The sequence below is a fragment of the Cyclopterus lumpus genome, chromosome 21, assembly GCF_009769545.1.
Source record: "Cyclopterus lumpus isolate fCycLum1 chromosome 21, fCycLum1.pri, whole genome shotgun sequence".
In the NCBI taxonomy this organism is placed as follows: domain Eukaryota; kingdom Metazoa; phylum Chordata; class Actinopteri; order Perciformes; family Cyclopteridae; genus Cyclopterus; species Cyclopterus lumpus.
In genome coordinates, this window is record NC_046986.1 from 7412121 (window position 1) to 7439597 (window position 27477).

The 27477-nt window shown below is 45.9% G+C and overlaps 1 protein-coding gene across 1 annotated transcript; it reads right to left on the reverse strand.

Annotated features, from left to right (window-relative positions):
• Positions 1-1905: 1905 nt before the first annotated feature.
• On the reverse strand, positions 1906-25671 carry LOC117750444 (probable phospholipid-transporting ATPase IH). The gene is made up of 29 exons (XM_034561672.1): positions 25580-25671; positions 16847-16969; positions 16634-16723; positions 15640-15720; positions 14958-15065; positions 13128-13256; positions 12206-12309; positions 12026-12076; positions 11794-11858; positions 11632-11713; positions 11368-11518; positions 11066-11263; positions 10779-10952; positions 10077-10243; positions 9287-9358; positions 8503-8576; positions 8288-8391; positions 7967-8148; positions 7250-7483; positions 6758-6935; positions 6546-6648; positions 5959-6104; positions 5475-5534; positions 4745-4872; positions 4488-4623; positions 2936-3001; positions 2757-2860; positions 2488-2653; positions 1906-1983 (listed from the first exon to the last, which is right to left on the reverse strand). Exons 1-29 carry the CDS (start codon positions 25616-25618, stop codon positions 1906-1908), a joined length of 3393 nt encoding a protein of 1130 aa, XP_034417563.1. The 5' UTR covers positions 25619-25671.
• Positions 25672-27477: the final 1806 nt, after the last annotated feature.

Consider the following 27477-nt stretch of genomic DNA (forward strand, 5'->3'; position numbering starts at 1 on the left):
GAAATGAAGACGTACACTACACTTGCTATTTCCTCTTTCAACACCAGATGTCGTCAGTATTCCCGATCCTACGTTTCAGATACAAGCTGCCTGGGCAACCTGGATATTTTTCTAATCAGTGGATTAGGCGACCTACCGGTGACCCTGTCAAATAAAATGACCTAAGTTACGAAACCAAACGTTAGTCAAATCCCTACGAACCTACAACACCAGCTCAGGTCATCTCAAATGTCACAACTAAACATCCTCCGACCCAGAACCTTCAGCGTGAGCTCCCCTGGTCTTACTCAAGCTGCAGTCCAGCAGCACAGAGGAGTCACAACAAGCCCACCTGACAAGTGGCAATAGATGTTAAGTTGCCTGGGTCTCATAAGGAGAGGATACTAATTCCTCAATCGGCTGCTCCCCAGATCAAGTCCATTGCCATCCCAGTCAGTGAAAAAGCACAGCATGCTTCGCAACCGGCACTGCAGAGTTAATTGGAGGTTGCCATTCCTGAAAGTAGGTTTGATGACAGGAAATGTCTTGTGTAGATGCCCCCCCCCCCCCAGCCTGAGCCACAGCGCAACAACATGCCCCATGCAGAGCAGCAGGAAGCATCACAGCAGCAGCTTTAAGCACCCGAGTCCCCGCGGTAAAACGCCCTCTGCGTGCTGTTACCATGGTGACCCTAGCCCCCACACAGGGGTGGGGGGGGGCGTGCTCTTGGGTTTGCCGGGAGGGGTGCCGTGGCCGCGTGGCATCGTGGAGTCATAGTTCCTATAGCAGCCCTTTCTCCACTGTCTCCCTCACCGGTCCTACCAGGGTGGAGCGGGTTCCTCTCATCGCTTCCCCCTCCACCATCTGCAGCGCCGGGGGGCCACACAGCCCTCCGGGGCCCCCGCTGTCCTTGCCCTTCTGTAGGATGACGTTAAAGGAAATTGAAGTGAACTCTAGCACATTGCACACCGATATCTGTCTCTTCACGCTAAGAATTTGGACATTACAGCCTTTTACTGCAGTGATGAGACTTCAGTCTACATGGTCACTCACATCCCCGCCCAACTCCGAATGTGACTTTTAGATGAGACCCCCAGTGCACTCTGGGTCAGCTGTAAATACCACACTGTGCAATTGGGATTCGATCTCCAAGGACACATTTGAGAGGAAAGCTTAAACGGATCTTTGGCAATAAGAGGCGTCTAACCTTCCTTTGGGATTCTGTAAATCCACTTCAGGCTATCCGATAGCTAACGTGATCAGGAATGGGTTAGCTTATTTTCTTGATAAATAATTTACTCTATAAAATGTCAGAATTTAGAGATAATTGCCCCTCAAACTTTGCAGAGCCCAAGTTGATGTCTTCAAGATATCATTTTTTTCCAAAACCCTAAAACAATCAATTTACAATAATATAACAGATAGGTTATATATGAGATTAGAGAGGATTTGGGCTTATGAAAATGACTTCAAACCAATAATAATTTATCAAAACAATTGACGATGATTTTTCGAATAACCATAAAAGCAAATAAGAAATATCAAACTGGTGTTTTGAATGGAAGACATTTCAGAAAAATTGCCAAAATCACTTCGAAAATACACGACAAGGTGACAAAATAAAAGACTATGATATAATTCATGGCATGCAATTAAAATATCTTAAAACAGGAAATAAAAAACAAAACACCAAAGACACACAATGGAAAGGGAAAATATAATTTTTTTAAACCTGGTTTACAAACCAAACACTGTTTCACTATTGTCATCAATAGCGCCTTAGTGGTTAGTTTCACATGGAGCGGGGCATTGAGACGGTAATAAGTGGTTCACACTGAGACATACCAGCATGCATATGAGACGAGGGCTGAAAAGAGAGCGAGAGTCACCTCCTCTTCCTGCTCCTCGCTCGTCTCTCTGGGCCAATCAGAAACTCATTCTGCTGGAGGACTGAGAAAGCATGAAGATGGTGGACGGCTCCACAGTAAGGCACGGGCGAGTGGACTGCAGTTACCCCGAAAGGGCGAGTGAGTGCGGAGTCACAGGAGAGGAGAGGAGAGGGAGAAACAAGAAAGGAAGAAAAAGGAAGGATGAGGCGAGTGAGGGAAAAGGGAGAAGGGAACAATGGAGGGTGGTGTGGATGACGGTGGTCCATCAGGTTGCAGTGAGAAAAGAGAAAAAGGGAGGAAAAAGCACAGCAGGGAGAAATCTGTCAGACCGTATTCGTTCATTTTTGCCGTTCACGGTGAAGCTCGTTTCATGGGAAGGTGAAGCGAAGCCACAAAGTCATCAAAGCTATTGGGCGTCCTTATGCTGTTCCTGGAGGACTAATCAATATGGTTTCTCACAGTCAAAATGTTATCGGCTAGCGTCGGAGGGGAATATACTTACTATCGGGCACCGTTTTTAAAAATGGGAAAGCATTAATTGGTTAATGATTTTAGCGAAGCAGAAGCCACTACAGGAACACGAACCCCTGACCCCTAAAGCTCGGTGCCGAGGTCGTACCTGTGCACGTTCGGTCGCCGTGGGACACATGGCCCTGCAGAGGACCTTTTTGATGACATCTGGCAACAGGCTGACCGTTACGAGCAGGATGATGCTGAGCCAGGCCGGACCACTGGACAGCATCTGCATGAACACGTAGTACATCCTCTGGTAGTTCAGGAAGGGCCTACGCGGCAACGGGGGAAAAGACAGAAAAAAAGTTTTTTTTTCCAGAAATGTCCTGAGCTACCATAAAATGTTGCAAAGAAAGAAAACTGAGCATATTATACCAAATGATGCCTCCCCAGAGAAGAGAGAAAATGACGTAGAAAAGTAGTGACCCCCAGATGACAAAGTGATTGATCCAGGTCCAGTGGTGTGTGTCCAAGGCAAGCTGAAACAGACAGAATACACACATAGTAACACACTCTGTCTCTTTTCTCCCCTGCTTTCCCGCGCTCTCACACACCTTGAGCGTCACGGTGAAGACCAGCACAGTAAAGACCAGAGTCCCGAAGGTCCAGTTGCCGAACATCTGCAAAGGACGAGGGGAAAGAAAAAGGGTTAGAGGCCACGTTAGCCACGCGTCCCCTTATCACCCAGCATCCATGGACTAGTGGACATCCTATGGCTTCACAAAAGGGGGAGAGGGGATCAGTTTGAATGAGAGTAGTATTTCCTTTCAGCTTTGGAGCCAATCAACTGAGAATAGTTTCCCGTAGCCTCTTTGCATCCCAAATCTTTCTACCTGCTGAAATCCCAGAAACGATTTAAGCGCACATCAGGGGCGACAATGGGAGTTGAGGGGGAGGGAATGGACGAGGGAGGGGCGGGTGGAGGGAAGTCAAGACAAAAGAAAAACCGGGGAATTGATGTAACGACCACAGCTGGTTGTTGGAACCGGTGCACTCCTCCCATTAATTATTCTCTACCATGGATGCAATGAACGGGGAGAATTTCAATTTTGAAACCTGCTTAAATCCGTTGGTTTGCCAGCCGTGCACAAAGAGTACAGGATGAGTCCAGCCAACGCCTGGATGCTGAGGCAGGGACATTAAAAAAACCACCCAACCCCCCAAGAACTGCTACCACAAATGATTGGATATACGAATACACACAGACACGTCGAACAGAACCACAAACAGATGTTAGATCTTAATCTATAGTGCAGACTGGCATAGCTCTACGAGCACAACAAAGCACAAGGATAATGTGGGGGAGCGTCTAAGGTTTCTATTATGTCAGTGGAGTTGTTAAGATCAGGTACTGTGTAGCATTCGGGGCTTTACAGAGATTAGAGGAATAATGGAGCACTGGGAAAACTACACATTCAAATGTAAGGGCGTGGATGATGAAGTGAGAGGAGGGGGTGAAACGGGATGAAGCGGTCAAACTGAAAGCTTAAACGGTACGACGGGAACTACAAAAAGGTAAAAGACAGAGAGAGCTGACAGGGGGGGGGGGAGACAGGCTTACCATCTGTGTGTTGGTGGTCATGAGCTGAGGAAGAAGAAGAAGAAGAGGAAGAAGAAGAAGAAGTGGAAGAGGAGCAAAATAAAGAGAAAGGAAGCAGAGAGTAGGAGGGGGAAGAAAAGAGAAAGGAATCAGGACAAAGGGTCAAATTAAATTCAGGATGTTTCAACTTAAAAAAAAACAGGACCAAAGGCAATTGAAAAACAGTTGACATGATACAAAATAACAATACAGAGAAAGATGCTACTGCGTTGTCGATATGAATGGAGATCCAATGTTGCTGACCTACAGCGGGGGCCTGGGTCAGAAACCCTTATTGTTACAGACCCACGACAACAACAACAACAACAACAACATGACCACAAAGTCACCCCGTTACACGTAACTCCTCTTTCATGAGAATCCAATGGAGATGGATGAGTGTTCTTAAAGGGAGCACTAACTTTGTGTCCATTATTCTCTTTTAATTTCCTCGAACGCCCCCACAAGACTGATCTGTTTCTACTGGTTTTCGGTCTCCTCTGTTGACAATGGAGACAGAGGCTCACCTGGCCATTGCTGGTGAAGGTGGTGTTGTCAAACAGGAAGTAGGCACCAAAGAAGAAGATAACGGCGTCAAACACACCCAGGCACGTCCAATACAAGAAGACGGGCCAGCGGAGGAGGGAGTTCTTCGCTACGTCCCTGAGAAAGAGGGCAGAAGAAAAAAAAGAAGAGGAAACAGCTGAGTAAAAGAAACAAAGATCGTATCGTAAAAAAAGGTACAAATACAAAAGGTATTTCTTTTCATCTGAACTGCGCTGACCTGTACAAGGAAGGGTCCCTCTTGAGCCTATCGATGGTGACGTGCTGCTCCACCAGGCTGTAGAGGAGGATGGGGAGCGAGGTGAAGCTGATGTTGTACAACGTCAAATAGGCCGTGTCGTACAGAGGCTGCGGAGGGACACACACACGCACACACACACACACACACACACACACACACACAACGTCAGACATCTGGAACTGAAGGCCATCTCAAAAGCTACTTGAATTTCTTTCTTTTTTTTGGCCACTTGTGGGCAGCAGAGGGACAAACTATGTTTAAAAAATATATAAAAAATTGTTATAATGAACATGTTGCACGTAGTTGTCTAATTTAAAATGCACAACATTAGCTTTCATTTACTGTTCTGACTATTTTGACGATTATAAGCCTCTTTTTTTTTTTTTTAGCTCTATTCAGAACAATGGCAGTCCTTCAGCTGCTGGAGGTGCTTCTTCGAGACCAGCAAGGTGCTTGGCAGGTACAGTGAAGTGGGTTTATTATAGAGCTGGGAACAAGATTGATGACAATGGAAGGTTTGAAGGTCATGAAATCAAAACGGAAAGGAGGTGAACATGCTTATTGGAGCTGAGGGGAACTGCAGAGCACAGCGTTCGTTCTCTGACACTAATCAATGCAGCTTTCATGCATAAACTTTAAATAAAAGCCAGTTAAATTCGTGACACTGTGAGTAATATGTGCACGCGCTACACTGTGTGAATGTACTTACCTGCTGGGAGAACCCACAGAAGAACTGGTACAGGAACTGAGGGAAGATGAAGCATACATTCTGGAGGGATTTAAGAGGAGAAAATAAAAGAGAGAGAGAGAGAGATCAGCTCGTGACGAGCGCACGTGAAAAAAATAGATTTGACGAATCTAAAAATGCCACAATCTACGCCGTTTGTGCAGAAACTGTTTGCTATAAGCTCACTGAGTGGGCCGCAGAGTGCTGGCCTGCCAACAAGAAGAAGAGGAACAAAAAAAAATATGAATCAGTTGGCAGGACACTTGCTTGCTGTGGAAGCCGCCCACACACTGATCACGGGAGCCGTGAATCCAGGAGAGAATGTTTTTCGCCGGGGATTCACGAATCCGGTAATCTATCTGTAGCACAGCTGCGAAATCGGGTTCTTTTGAACTCAAGTGTTTCGCTGGGAATTAGCATAAAGTGCATAGAAGGTGTGTGTGTGTGTGTGTTTTCCGTCTCAGACCTTGTAGAAGAAGTACTGGACGAGTTCGGCGATGCGGATGTAATAGTAGTGGCCGTGGACGAGGAGCATCTTCTTCAGGTGTTTGAACTTGGGGATGGCGTAGTCGCTGTTCCGTGCCGCCTGTCGGCCCTCTTTACCCATGATGCCTTCAGGAGGAAAAAAAAAATGGAGATTGGTTACGTGCAATATGATTAGGAATATAAACGTGTATTTTTCTAAATATGGAGACGAGAGCCCGACGAATATACGATAATAAAACCGGCTTTTCACAAACATAGTGTGTCGTGGTGTGTTGGCAGATAGTCAAATAAAAAATCAGGTGAATGCATGTTTTATTAAATTAATTTGTAGGTATATGTGGCCATTAAAAAAAAAAAAAAGTCTCAATTATTTATAATAGTTACCAATTATAATTATTTATTTATTAATTTATTCAAGTGAGGATTTTACACAGCTTGTTGACATGTGCCTGTGTGTGTCATCAAACTAGTTTTTCTTTAAAAGAATCGAGACCTGGAGGCTTTAGAGATGAACTCGGGCTCTAATAGAAGCGGCGGACACCTGTTACGGTGTTGAGAAGTGCTCACCGATGCCCACATGTGCTTCCAGGATCATGCTGACGTCGTTGGCCCCGTCGCCGATGGCGAGGGTTATGGGGTGCTCCTTGGACGCTTTAATCAGCTTCACGATCTGCAGGAACAAGAAGCCACAAGTCAAGTCACTCCCACTGTGGGTCATGGAGCAACGTGCCTGTAGAGCGAAGCGCAGCTCTCTCTTTCTCTCTCTCTCTCTCTCTCACCTGGGCTTTCTGCAGCGGCGCCATCCGACAGCAGAGCACGGCGCTACAGTTGCGACAGATCTCCAAAAAGATCTCTCGGTAGTTGCCGCAACCGGCGCCCTCCTGGTTGGCCTTCAGCACCGCGGAGAGAGTGGCGCCGTCGATGATCAGACCGAAGTCCAGGCAGTCGACGGACAACCTGGATCGAAATGTCACGGATCCATCAACAGGGAGCTTTGTGGATCAGGAAGACATTCTTTATGATCACGTGACACATGGATCCACAGCATTCACTGTGTTTTGCGTGTACGCCGTTAGGCTGCAACTATCAGTCGTAAAAATTATTCATTCGATTAACCATCTTAAGGATTTTATTCAATGTTTATTCCAGATGTGATCATTTGCAGCTTGTTCAGCTTGTAAACTTGCGATCACTATTTACTGATGCGGTACAAACCAAAATGACCAATGGAGGAAAAAAAACGACGAGCACCGCAGCGAATGATCTCGTACCCAGAAATGGAGCGTTGTCTCAGCACCGTCCGGTTGAGTTCGAACAGAACGTCGTGCAGGCTCTGCTCCTCTGTGCGTTTCTTGGTCAGCTCCAGGATCTGGGTGCTGCGGCGGAACAGCTTGCTGGCGTAGCAGGTCGCCGCCGCCGTCTCCATCTTGTCCCCCGTCAGGACCCAGACTTTCATCCCGGCCTTGTGCAGCGACTCGATGGTGTCTGCAGCTTTCTCCTGGAGCCTGCGCATCAATGAGCGGATAACTGTTTTTAAGCCCTCCAGGTGGGGTAGGTTAAATAAAGCATCCATCAGGAACTTCAATCAATCAACTACCACCCGGTGATAACTCATCGACGCGTGACCGACCCTGTCCCTGGCCCGTCACCAGTTTATCTACAAGGCAGTCAAGCTGTCAGGCAGCTGATGGATCAGTTGGGTGGAACACTATACTGGCGGTCTACCTCGTGAGAGCTCGAAACGCGTCTTCCAACGGTGCAGAAAATAAAGCGGAACGAAAGGAAAACAAAAGGCACAGCAGTGAGCGTGGTGAGTCACCTGTCAGAATCTTTTTTCACCCTCGCGAGTCATTACTATGCTTTGACGACGGCCTCGTGACTCATTAATCTTCCCCTTTGTCCCCCCGCCCCCCCTCCTCTGCTGCAGTGTTTTTAATCCTCTCCCCCTCCCCCTCCCCCTCTCCCTCTCTCTCTCCTTAGCGACCAACCTGTCCTCCACTGCCGTCGCTCCCAAAAGCACCAAGTCCCTCTCGATGATGTCATAGGCCTGCGCCAGCCTCTGCTCCCTGTCCTGCAGGGCCAGCTTGGCTTCGTTCAGCCGATGACACGCCTCCTGGTATTCGGACTCCGACAGCTTTCGATAAGCGACACACAGAGTCCGCAGCCCCTCCTGCATTACAGCGATGGAAGAGGGAGAGAGATGATGGGGGGTCGGGGGGGGGTCATCATATATGGATATATCAACGCCCTATGAATGTTCAAATAGATTTAATCCCCCCCAAAAAACTGATAGAAAACTGTACACTTACAACAGCGTTCTGCTCCACCCGGGCTTTCACCTGCTCCACCTTCCCAGACACGACGCGGGGGAAAATGGACGAGTCCGCTCCTTTACAGAACAGCAGGCATTCTCCTGAGATGCCACAGAACAACACAAAAAACATGTCAAACAGACTGAAAGAAGAGTCTGCTGTCCGATCGTGGATTTATGAACGGCGTGAAGAAAGCATTGAGTCCGTCCCACCTGAGCTGGACTTGACGATGACGCTCATTCGCCTCCTGACGGAGTCAAAGTTCAGCACATGGAGCAGCTGAAATCTGAAGGAGAGACAGACGTTCAATTAAGGGGTTTATCTTTCTGAAGTTTCCCTTCTTCCAGTCTTCAGCAAATGAATTCAAAATGGTCTCTCAGCTCTGTCCTTTTTTTTGGAAAATGATGATGAACGGTTTAGGTTATGATGAAAAAGAAGGTGATGTCATAAACTGAAAGGGCAAAAGAGGGATTCCAGGGTTTGATCAGACTTTTCAAGGGTGGCTGTTTGGCAAATAGTGACTTCAACGGACACCTTCATGATTTCATCTGCAGCACAATGACGTTTGATAATGTGTTAAATGTGTTATATATCTTTTTTTTTTGTGTCATTTTATACTATAATCTCTAAAGTAGGTCACTTACTTTGTCACTTGCTGTGTCAACAATGAATGAACCCCCCCCCCCTCTTAAAATAGCTCCCTATTGACGGGGCCGCAGCAGAGAGTGACGGGTGGAGAGGGCGGGTGGCTACACGAGCACTGCCTACGGATCGAAACCACTCCCTAATGGAACCTCGCTGCCTTTCATTCCAGATCAGTCGGAGCATTTTGATCCGATTGGAGCAGTTTCTTTAAAAAAAAAAAACCAAAAAAACCCAACCCTCTTGTTTTCTTCTTCTTCTGTCGAACATGGAACACAATCCGAGAGCCCTTTCTCTGCAGGTAACTGACCATCAACAGAAAATGACTCCCGAGAGACCTCGAACTAAACCGACCTTTCGATCTCATCGTCTTTGTTGAGGATCTCCATGTAGTTGTCTTTCAGTCTCAGATAGGTGTAGCCCAGCCTGGAAAGAACGAGACGAGACAGAAAACCAGAGATTATTCATACAAGTCTCAGAATCAAACATAAACTATGCAGCATTACTCACTTGGAAAAGCTCTTCTGATGCATTTAGCGTAACCTGAGTACAGCTCACACACACACACACACACACACACACTTACTACAGTTCTCCACATCTGTGAAAGCGATATGTGAGATATGTGCAAACGGCGATTTGGACCATGTGTCTGCGGCCACGTGCAGAGCAGAAATAGCCGGGCGTTTTTAAAAAAAGTGTCCGTGTCGGTGTGGCCGCATTGCATCCAATGAAAACGCGATCCAGGAGGTCCAGTCGCATGCAGAAACAGATATCGAGTCCTTTTGTTGTCAAGCATAATCGTGTGTTCTCGACGGGCTACACGTCAGTCTGTCCTCCATCTGTGGTTGTTTGTCTCACTCGTGAAGAACAAACAACGCATCAAGTTCGTGTGTGTGTGTGTGACTCTTTGGAAAAGTGACTTCCACCAAAGGATTCCCAGCAGAAAATGTCCAAACGCAATGATTCATTCAAGTCTCATTTATCCCGGTCGGCCTCCGTAAACGCCGTTAAAAATTGAAGCTCAAAATCTAAACTGATTGAAGTTCGCCTCAAATTCTGTAGAGGGCAGCGCCAACGCAACAACAACAAAAAAAGGGTCCCCGAACCTCATCGCTAACGGTGTGTGTTTTAGTGCGTTCACCTTTTCATGCCCTCCACCAAAGCCACCTCATCCGGTGAGGAGGAGATGTAGAAGGAGGTGGGCTTGCCCTGGTGGATGCCCCTCTTGATGCCGTCCACCGTCTCCTCCTCCTTCACCTGCACCGTGTGACACAGGCACAGCGCCCGGAAAAACAGATCCTCGTGTTCCTGCGCACACACAGGCAGCACATTCATTTCTACCAGTTGAGTTCATTTACAAGCACACACGTGGTTTCCCAGTTAGTATTAAAAAAACATATTCAACTACATTGCAATAACGCGGCATATCCGCAACATCTTTCTTTTCTTCTCAACGCGTCGGCAGGGAGCGCCTCTCTCTCTCTCTCTCTCTCTTTGGTTCATCTGTGGTGGCTTCTGCTGCTCATGCTGACTGCACACATTTTTCCTTCTATTCCTAATTACTGTTGCCACAGGCAGAAAAGCAAAGCTCATCACTTTTCTGTGTACCAGAGGACCTTTTATTTTCTTCTTCTTCCGCCCCCCATGTAAGACATAGCAAACACTTAGGAGGTTACAAAGACAATGTCAAAGTGTTCATGAGCTGGATATGCAGGCTGCATCCCATCTCTGTCATATTCAACCTAAAATATACTCAGAGTTGCCTTTTTATACTCCTCTCTATCTCTACTAGCAGAGTTACAATGAGTCCTCTCAGGCTGGATTTAGAAGCCTGCCTACTTACCCTCCTGTATCCTCCAGGTGACGAGTCGATCATGTCTATACTGGAAGCGGCGCTGAGGATTTGGCCGTTGCAGATGGCGTGCGGGATGTAGACGTTCCCATCGACGCAGCATTCAATAAACTCCATGTTGTTCTCCGTGAGAGTGCCTGTCTTATCAGTAAACACGTACTCCACCTGGGAGGGAAGGAAGAGAACGGGCAGGGTAAGAGCATGTCTGTAAAATAGTTAAATAATGCAAATACTCTATGCAAATGTATGTGTGTGTGTGTGTGTGTGTGTGTGTGTACCTGTCCCAGCTCTTCATTCAGGTCAGAGGTGTTGACCAGAGCTCCCTCCCCCAGCTCTTCGTCGAACATTTCTTCATCCCAGGTGATGAAATAAGAGCCCAGGAATTTCTGCATCTCCACCGTGACGTACATCGACACCGGGATGATGTAATTAAAGAGGACCATGAAGGCCAGGAAGTCTGTGAAAGCTCGGATCACCTGGAAGGAGGGAGGGAGACGAGACAACAGGCGTGAGGGTTTTAAGGGAGGTGGAGATTTGGACACCGGGGTGGTCAAGACTGCGTTTTTTTTTTTGGACTGACCACGTGGCGCTGCCGCTCGTTCTCGGTCCTGTGGTTGTACCAGGGCTCGTCCTGGTCTGGAGACCACTGCCAGGCGTATTTCAGAACGGTGTTGATCACCGCTTTACTGATCAAGATGCACAGATACACGACTAGGAAGGCATTCATCGACCTGGCAGGGAGCCGGAGTAAAGGAATCAGGAAGAAGGAAGAATCGGGGGAATCAATCATACACTTTTTAAATGTCGATCATGCAGGCGAAGGAGATGGCGACGTTAATCGTACTTCTCTACAGCGGAGCGCTTCTGAGATTTAGACTGGTAGTTAAGCGCCATCTTCGTCTCCATACCGGTGTAGACCGCAACAGCTGAGGGGAAGAGAAAAAAAAAAATGAGTCATCAAGCCGATAACCACAACAGCCTTTCCTTAGAATCTGCATATCACTACCATAAATATGTTGTGTGTTCTTCAGCGTGGCTCCTCTAAGGAGCAAATTCTCAGCCCCGAGCGGTCTGCAAGAATGGAACAGAATCATTGGCTGTTTTTTTTATTTCAGAAAACAAAAACGTGAAAGACATTTTGATTTAATTGAGAAATAATAGAGGTGGCCATGTCAGTAACAGCTATGCCCGAGAACTAAAAAAAACGGAGCATCTGCCTGCAATAGAATTGCACTCACCTCGCCACAGGCTCTTCTTTGTCCTTGTAAATATTGATGCGTCCCACAAATCTGCAAAACGAGTCACAGCAGAGTAAAAAAAATTTATTAAAATCAACGGGGGACGATCTTCTCCTAAGAGGCCGTGGATGATAATGTGTGCACAAAGATGCGTCGGCGGAGCGCGTGTGTCACACTCACTTGTAGAGGTCAGGCTGCGGTTGTTCACATTCAATAGTGGCGTGTAGCGAATCCACCTCCTGCTCCGTTCTAAAGGCCATGGTATCTTGTACTGCATAATAGGTCTGAGGTGGGGAGGTGGAGGAAGAAGAAGACAACAGAGGGAAAATGTCACCCGGCGGGCACTAATGAGAGCAGGGTTCATTTGACTCCTCGGTCTGGCTTTCAGCTGATTTTCAGAACGCCGTGGCGAGCCGGGGAGGTGAGCTCCACCGGATCAGCAGAGGAGGACAGCATGCGGGGATGGTGAGCACATCAGGGGGTCAGCTCCGGGGCATGTGTGAGGAGAGTGGGTGGAGCACTCTACCATATGCTGTGTGTGTGTGTGTGCGTGTGTGGGCGGGTTTTGACCCGTCTTGTGGGGACATACATCTGATTACACAGTCACATTACACAGACTCCTCTTTTGCTTTTTGGGAAAGTACGGGTCAGGATTAGGCCGCTAGTGGTTATGGTTATGGTTATGATTAGGGTAATTCTCCAGGAAATAGATGTGTGATAATGTAATTTCTCCAAAGGTCGTGAAAACAGAACTGTGTGTGTGTGTGTGTGTGTGTGTGTGCTCAGCCATGTGTTAGGTCGTGTGAGTGACATCAATGAACATCAGAGAGGAAGTGAAAATGTGAAATGCAGCGCTTACGTCATTCTCCATTGTTCATGTGTTGATTTATTGAAGTGTAGAGATGCGACTAACAGTTACTCCCATCGAGGATTAATCTGCGGATTATTTTCTAGATTGATTGATGTCAGAAAAAAACTGGAAAATGCAAAATTCTCACATTTGGAAAGTTGAAACTTTTTTGACATCTTCATCCTAAAAGGTGTTAAAATGAGCTGGCTTGTTTTTTTGTTTTTTTTTAACCCTGCACTATAGTCCTGGCACCTTGTGGCTGGACTCCCCGTCCAGGCTGGCAGTGGTGACGTAGCAGGTCCCGTCATGGCGGCTGGAGGAGAGCAGGATGAGGTCACAGGGGAAAGTCTCGTCCTCCCGCACCACGACGATGTCCCCCACCTGACGTAAAGGGTTTTGAAGAGAGCTTCACGTAAACACGGATAGTAAAAGACAAACACGCAGACCTGCGGAAGTCAGGTCTGTTTAGTCAAGTCTTTTATTTTACCTGCTCATCCTTTACCATTCCTTTTTTTTTTTTTTTTTTTTAAAGGATTGAGAAATTGCATAACGGATTATGCTCCCGGAGCAGCTTAAGCTCTGATAAATCCCATCTCCACGGTGACCATACACATGACACACGCTCCCTGATTTTTGCGTGATTAATATATTCATCATTATTCCTGCTCCCGATTCACACACTAATCCGGTTCCCTTTTGATCTCCGGTGGTGAGAAACCTCGGGAACAGGAAGCGCTGGAAGACGAGACAAAGGGAGACAGAACGAGGTCGGCGCCACAGTTTCTGTTTCCCCGATGTCAAACGTCCTTTCTCGACCCCGCGACGTCCCGCGGGAACGACTGCCGTGGCAACGCAAGCAATAAGGTCATGTGACCTTTAAGGACGGAGCGGCTGACCCTCAACATCTCCCTCGACCTCCGTTTTCATTTACGCCGGGGATGATGCGAGAAGGATATCTGCAGAGTAATACGCCGGCTCTGTGAAACTGGTTCATGTTTTCAGGAATAGGACCTCTGAATAAAACAACAAGAAAAACATATTAATGGCTCTACTCTAATCGTTCCCATTGTCGCTGCTGTATTCTGCAAAAGTAACACTGTGGGATGTATTAAAAACCCTTTTCACACCACACTCAATGCAATTTAAGATATTTATCTCACTGGTCGGGACAAAAAGGGCCTTTAAATCTTTCTTCAGTGCATTCATTCAAACCTGTAGCTATAATGTTACTGTCTATAGCAGGTAAGACAGAAATATTTGAGACCTTTGTAAATTAAATTGAATATTCCTTTAAACTTTTTATCGGGGTGATTTAATTCAATGTTTTTAAAAAAAAGACTTTTCGACCTCCAGATACCGTGACAGTCATTCATATAGAAACCAGCAGGGACCTCAAACTATTTCTAACTTCTGGTTGGTTCATATTTGGGGTTCTGTAAGTTTGGTTGTGTTCATCTTATCTCCCCTGCTGCTAACATGCGTCATTTAACTTTTTTACATAATGTTTTTTTTGTAAAAAAAGACGACGACACATTGTCATCAATAATAATAATAAAAAGACACACAAAAAAAACTATGATTAGGAAATAATTCTGTTATTAAAGTATATATTTGTGACACATTTTTAAAGATGTATGTCTTCAGTAGGGATAATTATGCTTGGGATCATGGGATTTACCTTTTTAAATAGGCAATAATATTATAGTATTGAGCAAAATAAAAATATTATAAATACCAGCCATTCGAGAATGAAAGCGCCATACCAAAACGCTGATCTGCTGTTGCATCAGAATGACATAAGAGAACATCACTGGATGATGACAGAAATACCCTCGCTCATGAAATACATCAGTTCTAGAACTAGATCTGTCCCTCTACTACGGTTTCAGGGCAATTAACTGGTGGGAAAGAAAAGCGAGAGAGAGAGAGAGAGAGAGAGAGAGAGAGAAAGAGAGAGAGAGGAAGCGAACAAAGTTTAAGAGAAAGAGACGGGGCGAGTGTGAGAGACAGTTATAGACGGAGAGAGCTACGCTGTGTGGCCTCAGGTGCTGTGCTGTGCTGCTCTAATGAGGCCATTCTTACCCGTAGCTTGTGACTCTGTGTCCTCACCACCTTCCCCTGCTGCACCACGTCCACCGGACACTCGTTTATAGAACAGTCGGCCTTGTGTCTGAGCCAGTCCTCATAGCCCTGAGAGAGAGAATATAGATTATTGTGCAGAAAGAATCGAGGCCAGAGCATGGTATGCGATCGAGAGAGACGGTGAAAGTCATACACTGTCATTAATTAGCATTGTGCTCTCTGAGCTTAGTGACCGGGCTTCCTGGATTTCTAGCCAAAACGTCACGTTTTTAGATTTATGTCAAAAGCTCAGGCTTCCTTCGGCAGAACGGCTCTCTATCCGTCACCGATAGTCGCCCCATCCGTCAGGACCGGGACGCGGTGGAGAGGCAGCGTCTCCCAGGGGGCACGGGGTCTTCAGTTGGAGTGATTAACAGAGGAGACCATTCATTATCATATTTCTCACATCACCAGACATAGTCAATGGCGTGTCCTTTCGCTGGGAGAGGAATGTGTATATCCAGATAATAGAGCAGCCGATTGGGTAGAGAGTGAGTGAGTGTGCGCGCGCGTGTGTGTGCTTGTGTGCGCGTGTGTGTGTGTGTGTGTGTGTGTGTCTCTGAGGCCGGGAGTTGGTGTGCGGGCGGTGATCGTAGATGGCAATATTTCCCAGAAATGTGTGCATGTTTTGTTTGTGTCCTACCTGTTTTATTGCCGTGACAGTGATAACAAAGAAGAGGGGCAGGCCGCTGGTGACCGGGCTCGTGGGGGTGTCGATGATAAGCTGCAAGGGAGAGGAAGAGTGTGTGTGTGGGGGGGGTTATAACAAAAGGAGAAGGGAGAGGGTGCTGAGTAAGTGCAGCAGGGAAAAGCTTCTGTATTAAGGAATCAAGCACATCAATCATGCACCTTTTAAAGTATTCAAGTAATATTTGTTGATTTCCTCCATCTGCACTCTATTCTGCTTTGTTTACCTTTCCCATGTCTTAGAGACACTACCTATGCATATGTAGAAACTGTAATAACAAAGTAGGACCCGTTAAGAGGGTGCAGTATTTCACATGCTACGGATAAAGCACGGCACACTAAGGCACTCAGCTGTGGCCGTGTTGCATTCTGGGCTACGAAGACACTGAGCAGCACAACGACTCATTATTTCAGGATATTATGGTTTCAGCATTAAATTAAAAATGATTGTTGGTAATCCTCATCCAGGTGACCAGGTAAGGATTTATTTGGTAATCTTGGATAACTGCATTTTATTTTGAAATCGGGGACCAATGAGAGCAGAGTCTGAACTGCCATCGGCACTCTTTTGACTACTGTCTCTGCTTAAAGAGACAGTACCTTTTACCGGTCTATATCATAGCTGATCATTTCTACTGTTTTCCCCCAAGGTTTTATGCATCAGAAACTTTACAAAAATGTAGTAGTAAAGGGAAGTAAAGGGAAGCAAACCATTTAGTTACTTAAAATGAGGCCATGTTGTCCAGCGGCCCTGAAAATAAAATGATGCCTTGCACTTTAATTAAAATTAGGCAATTTTGTAGGTCTTTTTTGTCTAGTTTTAGTTTCTTTTAAAATATAGACAGTTGGGAGAGTATTTTCCTTGGAGCTTCACTGGTGTGTTTTAAGATTTAAGAGAGACAGGTGGTAAAAACGACCACTGCTTATTATGGTTGTCAGGAAGATCTCACCTGGACCAGAAATATGACCAAGAAGTAGAAGTTAGCGATTCTTCTGAACTGCTCAAACAGATTCTTGGGCACGAAGTTCCAGGAGGTATACTGAGGGACAAAGGAGACACATTATCATCCGGACCCCTCTGAAAACGTGTCATCCTTAAAAATAAAAACATGATGGTGAACGAGGTTACGGCTCCGACTCGGGGAGAGATGTGGCTCGCTCACCTTGGATGAGACGATGCGGTTGTCCGGGTAACGCTGAGGGATGTAGGCCTCGGCTCCCGGAGGAGGTTCTTTATGACCGATGTACACCGTCCGACTGTCCACCCAGATCTCCTCCCCCACACACTGATGGAGAGAGAGAGAGAGATATGTGTAGAGTTATAAATAGCATTACTTGAGGAGAGGGAGAAACGGGGTTAAATCACAGTGTTCAGCCTCGGTAATGTGTTCACTTACAACACATAAGCTATTTACTCTCATTATGGAATATTACACTGATAACACTTTGTCAACCGCCCTCACAAACACCTTAAAATCAAACCTCTTTACAGCCATGCTTTAACTAAACGGAGGCCGACCAAGTGCAAGGAATTCAATTATTCATCTTCTTTTAAGCAACGCATGCCAATTTTTACTGAATATATCATTATGTCTTTTGTTTCGGCCCTAACCAATGCTGAAATAATTGATTAGAAAATGAATCATCAAGTCATTTATCGGGCAAAACTGATGAACTATTTGAAGCTTTTGAAATAATATGATGTGCTGCTAATGATAAGCGCTTTTGATGATGTCACAATGGAAATGGGAAGACGTCACCCACCGATTGCTTTACTCACAAACGCAGGTCAAATGAATTGGGGTTAGCTGAATTGTGAAGGATTAAACAGTGCAGTGGAGAAGCAGAACGTGACACCAGACTGTCGCCACGATTCGCGGACCCGACTGAAGGATGGAGTGTGTGCATGTTGATGCGTGCACGTGCTATTGGCACTGAGTCGCACTAGTGCGGCTTCATCATTTATCTTTTTCCCGTCTTCTTCCTGCAGTCTGCTCCGCCCTTCCGTTACAACAAGGTTTTCTTACACATTGGATCGTGTGCCTCAAACTCAGTTTCTTCTCTCGTTTATGTTCCATCCAAGTAGCTCCCAGGGGCCTAACGCGGTGCATTCTGGGAGTTTCGTGCAGCACACTTCTTTTTTTTTTTCTTCCCCAAGATGTCCTTCATCAAACACGAGTGTAGAAAGAGAGCACTGAAAGAAATGAAAGCCAAAGTGGAGGCACCTCGGCTGTTTGTTTCCACCTGGCCTGCTCCACGGCTCCTAATGCTTTGGCCTGAGCAGGCAGAGCGAGCGAGGCCTTTGGAAAGCAGCTCCGAGCAGAAGTGTTGACCCAAAAAAAACTTCTGGGACAAGCGCTTCACTGCTTAAAATGTCCTTGACGTGTTGACAGAGAGGCGGCTCGCCACTGCCAACGACCACACCTATTATCCACGTGTCTCTCCTCTGTAACTTTGTAGGTTCAAATCCAAAACTTAAAAAAAAAAAACTTTAAATAAAGTGTTAACGTGAACACTGCCATACATAAACTTACACCGTTAAGTCTGGACACAAACTCACATGAAGGGATCATTTCCCCTTTTTTCCTGGTGAGATCTGCAATCAAGAGAATCTGCGTCACAATCGCGGAAAGAAAACTCAAGAGTCACGGATCTAAAATCATCCGCAGTGATCAACAGGTGGTTGGCACTCGGATAAAAATAGACACGGAGCCAACGGTGTCAGCCGACTAGAGGCCTCTCCAAAACATGGGGGGGGGGGGGGGGGCCCCAAGACCCAGAGAGACACGGTGAGATGAAACGTGAGGTGGAAAAAAAATAAAAAAAATAAAGAGTTGCAGATTGAAGTGGAGAGCAGCAGGACGAGGAGGACAAAAGAATGACATGACGTCGGTCGGCGTGACGAAGGCGACAAGGACGAAGATAGATGAGGGGAGAGAAAGAACGAGAGAAAGACTGAGGAACGGGTTGGAGGCCGACGAGCAAAAAGGAAGACAGAAGCTCTAATTGCTGACATGTTGACATGATGGTGCACACGACGAGTGTCACGTTCACTGGTCTCAAAACAAAACAACTCCCTCGGCTCGGTTCTTTAAACTTCGGGTTAAATAATCTGACTCGTTTCATGTTAGGCAGCTTCAATAATCGTATTATTACTCATCCGGCTTCAAACTGTTCATCGTGACAATTGTTTTATGATCTTGATCAGTAAGTTGCCTGTTCTTCATGTAAATATCATAAATATATTCAATTAGAAATCTGCCTGAATGCTATATTTATATATATATTTGGTATTTGTGTGAAAAAAATATGATGTAAAAATAAAAACGCCATGTATACATGTATGATGTTTTGCATTTTGTGGATTATGTTTTTTTGTGTGTAGAGGTTCAATAAAGAAGGCCCATGCATCCATCCATCCACTCATCCATCCATCCACTCATCCATCCATCCACTTATCCATCCACTCATCCATCCATCTATCCATCCACTCATCCATCCATCCGCTCATCCATCCATCCACTCATCCATCCATCCACTCATCCATCCATCCACTTATCCATCCACTCATCCATCCATCTATCCATCCACTCATCCATCCATCCACTCATCCATCCATCCGCTCATCCATCCATCCATCCACTCATCCATCCATCCATCCACTCATCCATCCATCCGCTCATCCATCCATCCATCCACTCATCCATCCATCCATCCATTCACTCATCCATCCATCCATTCACTCATCCATCCATCCGCTCATCCATCCATCCACTTATCCATCCACTCATCCATCCATCCGCTCATCCATCCATCCATCCACTCATCCATCCATCCATCCAGCCACTCATCCATCCATCCACTCATCCATTCATCCGCTCATCCATCCATCCACTCATGCATCCATCCATCCATCCACTCATCTATCCACTCATCCATCCATCCATCCATTCACTCATCCATCCATCCACTCATCCATCCATCCGCTCATCCATCCATCCATCCACTCATCCATCCATCCATCCATCCACTCATCCATCCACTCATCCATCCATCCATTCACTCATCTATCCACTCATCCATCCATCCATCCATCCACTCATCCATCCATCCACTCATCCATTCATCCGCTCATCCATCCATCCACTCATGCATCCATCCATCCATCCACTCATCCATCCACTCATCCATCCATCCATTCACTCATCCATCCATCCATCCATTCACTCATCCATCCATCCATCCATCCACTCATCCATCCGCTCATCCATCCATCCACCCATCCATCCATCCAGGTCAGGAGCCGATCCCGGCTGAAATAAAGAAGGCCCTGGTTTCATAAAAAGGGTCTTAACTGTATTGTGTCTGCTATTTGTTATTCTTCAATTCATTGATCAAATCATTTTGTCTGAAAAAGGGAAACAAATAAACTGTCCGTCATAACTTACCAAAGTCAGAGATAAGAAACAACTGTTTTCATCCCGACGCAACGAGGGAAAGTGTGCAAATAAACACAATATAAACAATAACTGGAGCAGCGATGATCCTTATTAATATCACGATTATGACAAAGCATATCCACCACGTTCCACTTCACCCGTCACAACATCGACATCCTCCTAAATCCACAATGTCCCCTGAATCGTGCCGTCATATTTCTTTTCCGCGGCCCTTTTTGTTCCCTCCGTCTCCGGCCAGTGCGCCCGGACGGTGTGACGGCGGGTCGAGCGACGCAGAGAGAGAGAGAGAGAGAGAGATTGCATTGTGGTTTGTAGTTATCCGACCATTAATCCTCACTGATCCGTATCAACCTCCGGTCCGCTGTTCCCTCTTCGCTCGGCGGCTCCGTCACAACAAAGTGGCCCGTTGGACGGACGCGGAGGCTTCGACTTTATTAACAGAGAAGGCCGGTCTTACATCACCATCGATCACCGGCGAAGACGGGATGGATTTGATAACAGCGAAAACAACAACTTCTCCTTTTTTGTGTTTTTGAAACTCTGGATTCGACACGAGAGGTTTAAAGCCTCTCTCTAGTTCTGCCTTTACAGGACTCTTGATGTGCATATCTTCATCGTGGGGAAAAGCAAACCCATGGGCAGTGCCCCGCGATCTGCCCCCAGGAAGTGGCTTCAGAGGTGTAATAAAATGTATACGCACCATTAACTGGCCTGATTAAAATGGTCGGGTCGCTGCAGAGGCACACGGCGTGTGGAACCGGTACCGCTCATTAACCGCGGATATCAAATTCCTCTTCCATAATGAAGTAGTCGTGTTAACTGGACAGGGGATGGAGGAACATAGAGACCATGATTACACAACAAGTGTGACTTCAATGTAGCTCACTGGGCAAACTATATATAGTTATATATATATATATATATATATATATATATATATATATATATATATAACCAGTTCAGATTAGAGGGTCAAGTATATATTATAGTTGAAATATCTGACCGGAGACTTTATATACTGCTGTTTAATAAGGTTAGGATTAGCATCGTCGTTTTATCCCACTAATTCTAATTAGGCATGAATACAACCAACTCTGAAACATAGTTTACCATGTATGCACAAATAAATAAATAAATAAAGCAATACCACTTATAAAACCCTGAACATATGTCATATACACATTCCTAAAGTCTTTACACTGACACACTTTTTGACAGAAATATAAATCCTTAGCTTAAGGGTAAATTTAGGGTATGAATGTTACATTATTTCAATATAAGCTGTGAAGTTGAGAAAAAAAAAAGCAGCCTTGAGACCTCGAGCAGCTGAAAGGAAAGAGGTGACCTGTTCAACAGGCACGGCGCTGCTACTCGTGCCATTAATCGCCATGGCAACACAGTATGCAGCAACAACATGTCTGCAGGATCATAATGCAAAGCTGCATTAAGTATATGATGAAGATCAAACGTGTGGGATTTCAAGCTGTCGAATTGGATTTGACGAGAGATTAAGAAAAATGTTAGTATTACTTTTCAAGACAATATATGTTGAGATCTTTTGGGGGCTTTTATTTGGTTTAATTAGGACTTCTGTGTGTGTGTGTGTGTGTGTGTGTGTGTGTGTGTGTGGCAGGATGAAAGAGTAAACTTCAAAAGCAGCAGTGAGGACTAAACTAATGAAGTAAGGAGAGGGGACTTGGCTATCGGGGAGAGGAAGCGCCGTTCGCTATTATAATTATTCATGGGACAATAATATTTTGGAGAAATTGCTACACAGACACGCGGACAGAAAACCAATATTTTGGTTGGAAAATGTAAAATAATATAAAAATAGTGACTTGCCTGCACACAACGTCAATAACTGACGCAAATAACTACAAACCTGCACCGGAATTTAAGGGTAAATATGAGACGATTGCTCTAGAATGACACCATTTGTACTCTGAATTTAAGGTGTAAATATGAGACGATTGCTCTAGAATGACACCATTTGTACTCTGAATTTAAGGTGTAAATATGAGACGATTGCTCTAGAATGACACCATTTGTACTCTGAATTTAAGGTGTAAATATGAGACGATTGCTCTAGAATGACACCATTTGTACTCTGAATTTAAGGTGTAAATATGAGACGATTGCTCTAGAATGACACCATTTGTATTCTGTTGTTGCCCCAGCTTCCTCTCCCACTTGACTTGCTGTGATCCGACTGTTACATAAGTCTTTAATCCAGCTGTGCTACTTCTTCTTCTCTCCCCTCCCACTCTTCTCCCGCCGCCGTAATATGAATTATTTCTCATTTTGTCTGCTTTTAATGCCGACGACATCCCACCAAAGGCTTGACGGGGACAACCTCGGTGTCCAGGGCACGCCCACACACACACACACACACACACACACACACACATACGGGCCAGCAGGCAAAGCTTTGCTCAAACACAAATCCTGTGTGTTTTTTGTCACCTACAGCCTTCGTCTCTCAGCCAGAGGCCCCATCTCTGAAGGGGGGGGGGGGATCCAGGAATAGACTGCCCTCAACCGTTTGTAGCAGCTAATGTGGCAAACGGTAATCTAGCAGGTTGCGTTGTGGGAGCTGTAAAGTTGCTAGAAACCCTTCGAAAGCCCTTCGGCACGCCGGCACCCATTTGATCCAAAGGTGGAGACACGGCCGGCCTTTCTCTTTTATCTGCTGAGGTTGTGAGAGGTCACCCCGAGAATAACAGTCATGTGTTCATAGATAAGATGTAAAGGAGGGGGGGGGGGGGGGGGGGGGGGGGGGGGGGGGGGGGGGGGGGGGGGGGGGGGGGGGGGGGGGGGGGGGGGGGGGGGGAGGGCATGGAGATAGCAGTGGCAGATATGAATCTAAAATGTTGTTATCACAAGAGGCACTTCTTTTTTTCAGCCCCCTATAAGGTATCGTGTCTCTTTAATACGACCGCCACAGGCGTCCCTCTTATGCGGAGCATGACCTCATGCAGTTATCACTCTTATGCGCCACTCAAGAGGCATCACGCCATCGCTATTATTATTAGCAGACGACCAATAGGCGCCAAAGAGAAGGCAGTGGAGACAATGGGCAAGCACACACACACACACACACACACACACACACACACATGCGCGCGCTCATGTTATACTGTATAGCGTATTGCATATAGGTTTAGCCGTTCTTTTATGCCAACGGGGTGAAAAAAGTTGAACAGATTTAGGTTATTACGCAACTCCACGCACTGCAAAACACCATGACACCTTATTATTCCCCCCCCCACAAAAAAAAAACTATTTAATGAACTACACAGGCTTCGTTCAGCAGCAGTTTTTCTTGCAAAAACAGGCTTATATGAGCAGGACAGAATGTGCACCGCCTTTGGAAAATGACATTTCCGTCTCATTTATGAAGTCATGCGCTGGATAGATTTGAATGAGTGTCTGTCGATATGAAGTGTTTCAGGAGACACGGTGTACTCTCTTCACAGTGACACCAAGCGTCAAGGTGAGGAGTTAGGAACTAGGAACCAGACACATCTCAAGTTAATAAACAACATTCTTGAACAGAGGGTTGTCTGAGCATCCCGAACCGTGATCAGACATTCTTTTTTTTTTGGGGATGTCTACAACGCGTCTGCTTCCTTCATAATTCATAGTAATTCCTTCATAACTTGTTCATATGAATCCATTTGGGGTGTTTTTTTAGTTTCTATACTTTTCAGGGTCAAACATCCTCACAATGGCCTCAGACAACAGAGGAAACAAAGTCCAGGACTGTGGCCTTCTGTCCCCAGCAAAGTCTAAAATGTTGTATTTTGTCAATAAACCACACCAAAAACAAGCAAAGCAGAGTGCAAACACAACTGAAAAATACTAATTTCCCAGACAAAAAACCCACCAAGGACAGGTCAGAGGTCAGTAACAGGGTGATCATAGGAGTAAGGTGGACATAATCAAAGTACATCCTGGTACCGCTGTAGAAACTTTACTAATTCAGCTTCTTTCTTTCTTTTTTTTGTGTTGAGAATCACAACATTGTGAAAGTACGTGAGGCCGGCTATATTTGGACGGTGACCTTGATGTTTCCTGCTGTCTGTCCAGAGAAAAAAGGCTCAGCTGCTTTGCTTATTACATGTTAATCACCTTGCATTGATGTAATGTGTGTTCTTCTATGTAGCCTCATTAAGGGAGCAGCTGTTCAGAATATGGCGGGGTTAATAGAGGGCGATACGTAAGTAATAGGAGGACCGGATCTACATCAACCATCCCTCTGATTCTGAATCGATAGCTGGATGATTGAATTCATGATTAATCTCTTGTCCACTTCATAATGTTTCAGTGGGGATGCAAAAAGAAAAGGGTGAGAGATGAGGGGCGTGTTCATTGACCCCATATCCCTCCCTCCCACCTCAGCGCACCTCACCTCCGCCTCACCCGTGGATCTGATTTCCCCTGATGGCCCCGCTGGAGCATCCGTCAGACTCCCTGAACACACTGCCACCACACACACACACACACACACACACACACACACGCACACACACATACTCACTCACCCACCCACTCATTGGTACAAGTCTGACGAACACACATCCTGATAGTTATCCTCACTGCACCTGAGCCAGTTTTAAGGTCAGGTGAAAGGGTCGCGGACTGTACACGGCAGGTGTCTGATCACCTCACCTGTCAAGAGTTGGTTCCCCAAATAGACGCTTTATTCTCCAATTCAGCCGCCAGCCAACCGGCTGCTTCCCGGGCCCCGGCTGATGACACCGGCCTGTTCCGACCAGACCAACCGGTGATGCCCTCATTCACTCTGTTATCACCCATAACACAAATAACGATGGACCCTTTCTCTCATAGTGTTAACTTTGACGCCTCTTTGGTTCAACACGCAGGACGCATCACTCCATTAGGGCTGCAGGGGAGTACAGGCGCGTGTGTGAGTGTGTGTGTGTGTGTGTGTGTGTGTGTGTGTGTGTGAGATTCATTATACTGCAGAGTCCCAGTGAGGCCTCCAAGGTCTGCGAGTCCCGAGTGGGATTTATTTCCTCTGCAGACCAGGGCGGGCGGACTGGAAGCCATGCGAGGAGTTGATATAGTGTGTGCATGTCGTATTGTAGCTCACCAACGCCATTTAACTGGGTTCGTATCTATTCTGCACATTCAGAAGAAGAAGAAGAAGAAGAAGAGAAAACACATTGTGAAGCCCACAGCCAGTGGACCCCGAGTGACATGCTTATCACTGGAGATGAGCAAAGGGTTCATCATCCTGCGGGTCCACGCGCTCACCCGTCCGCAGGCAGGCAGGCAGCTGCTGCTGCTGGTGGTGCGTGCGTGTGTGTGTGTGTGTGTGTGCGCAAGTTCATTCCCGACACACATAATCCTCAGCTACAAATGTGATACGTAACATGCGTTGCAAACACAGTGGTGACGCGGGGCCCTTACGTATCTGCTGATGAGGTTCCGGAGCAGGGTGAAATCCATCCTTCAGGCGAGATGTTCAGCGCTCCTCGGATCTCCGTGGTCGCTACCTAACGTGCAATCTTTCCACCGGTATCCATCGCTCACCACCTCCACCACCTCCTCCTCCTCCTCCTCCGCCTCCTCCTCCTCCGCCGCCTCCGCCACCGCCGTGTCTGTGATAGCGAGGGAGCAGCGGTCTCTCAGTCGGCGGTTCTGATTTTCATGGCATCCCGGAGAAGAGCCATGCGGAAGAACCGAGCGATTGCACGCTTTGCTGGCTACATTTCGGGAGACGTGTGTCCCCCCCCCCCACCCCCCACCCCCCCAGCCCCCCGACCCCCACCCCTCTCCCCCCCCCCGCGCGAGCCTCCAGAACCGTGGGTGGTCTTCGTGGTCGGTTTATTGCGGCAGGACGCGGTGCTTCGTGGAGGCTGTCTGTTGTGCCGCTCCGTGTTGCAGCGCTGGCCCGTGATGTAGCGTCCACAGCTCCCCACTCCGTCAGATGACTGCGGTGCGCATGCGCACTGTGGGGTTTCTGCTTTCTCTCTTGGAGTAGCCCACGTCTGAACACTGCACTGTACACACAAATAATAATAATTACCCTGCACATGCAGCGATCAAAACACATCATGATGTCCCAAAAAAAAAAACATATTCTACACGCTGATTTTTTTATTTTTTATTCCACAACATTTATTTCTCTTTTAAATGTAGTGCAGTAGGCCTATGAAGTATAGGTTCAAATGTAAATACGTCAGTAAGGTACAGGTACCATAGCATACTTTTTAAGTACAGTATACTTGATAAATGTACTAAGTTAGTGTGCTAAGTTATGTTTTGCAGGTCTCACTATTGGACGTATAGTTGTGTCACAATTCCCTATAGCATATATACCAGAATAACCTCTGGGTATATTTAGGAGACATTTCCCATGCCTTAAATGCCAGACACTTTTCCACAACATACTCAGACTACACACATGACTACACGCACACACGCACACACACACACACACGCACACACACACACACACACACACACACACACACATACACGCTCTCTCCAATGCATATACACATACAAGCAAAGTCACTGATAGCACGACATGCTCAGCAGTGGAGTTGTAGTAAACGTATTGTGTTGTATATTAATGTTCCTTGGTCTCACTTTCCCTGACCCTTTAAGCTAGTAACTAATTGACGGTTAATTCTCATTTACTAATGCTTTACTTATAAGCCATTAATAAGAACTAATTTGGGTTTTTAAAGAACCCCTTTGGCTGGTGTTAATAATAGAGTTAAACGCTACTAATATATGTTCATGTTAATCTCACTTTCTAGTAAACCGTCATGTCTGTTGTTTAAACTGTTAATATGTTATTAATAAGGGCTTTTATATCATAACCGGAGAGCCCCAACTGTTCTTATTATTTGCTTTTAATAGATATATAAAGAATTAGCCTATGATTGTTATCATCTTTAACAAATCCATTTGACACAGTCTATAAACAATTATCAGAAAGTGATCCCTGTCACGTATAGTCTGACTTTTCTATATGTGCTGTTTATGCATATTGATATTCTTTTGATTACGAGAAGGAAGAAATCGCACACATGTAGCCGAGGTGACTTGTGAACATCATAATAACAAACAAACATCATCAATAAAATGACTCAAGTTCAAGACACTAAATAATAGATCAGAAATAATAATAAGTTAAGAAAACACTTAAGCCAGAGCTCACAACCTTGGTTATGTATCAGAACTCATGTAGCAAATAAAGTGCTTTACAAATAAAATGCATTATTATTATTATTATTATTATTATTATTATTATTATGATTATTATTATTATTCAGCTACACTGCCATTGTTGTGAT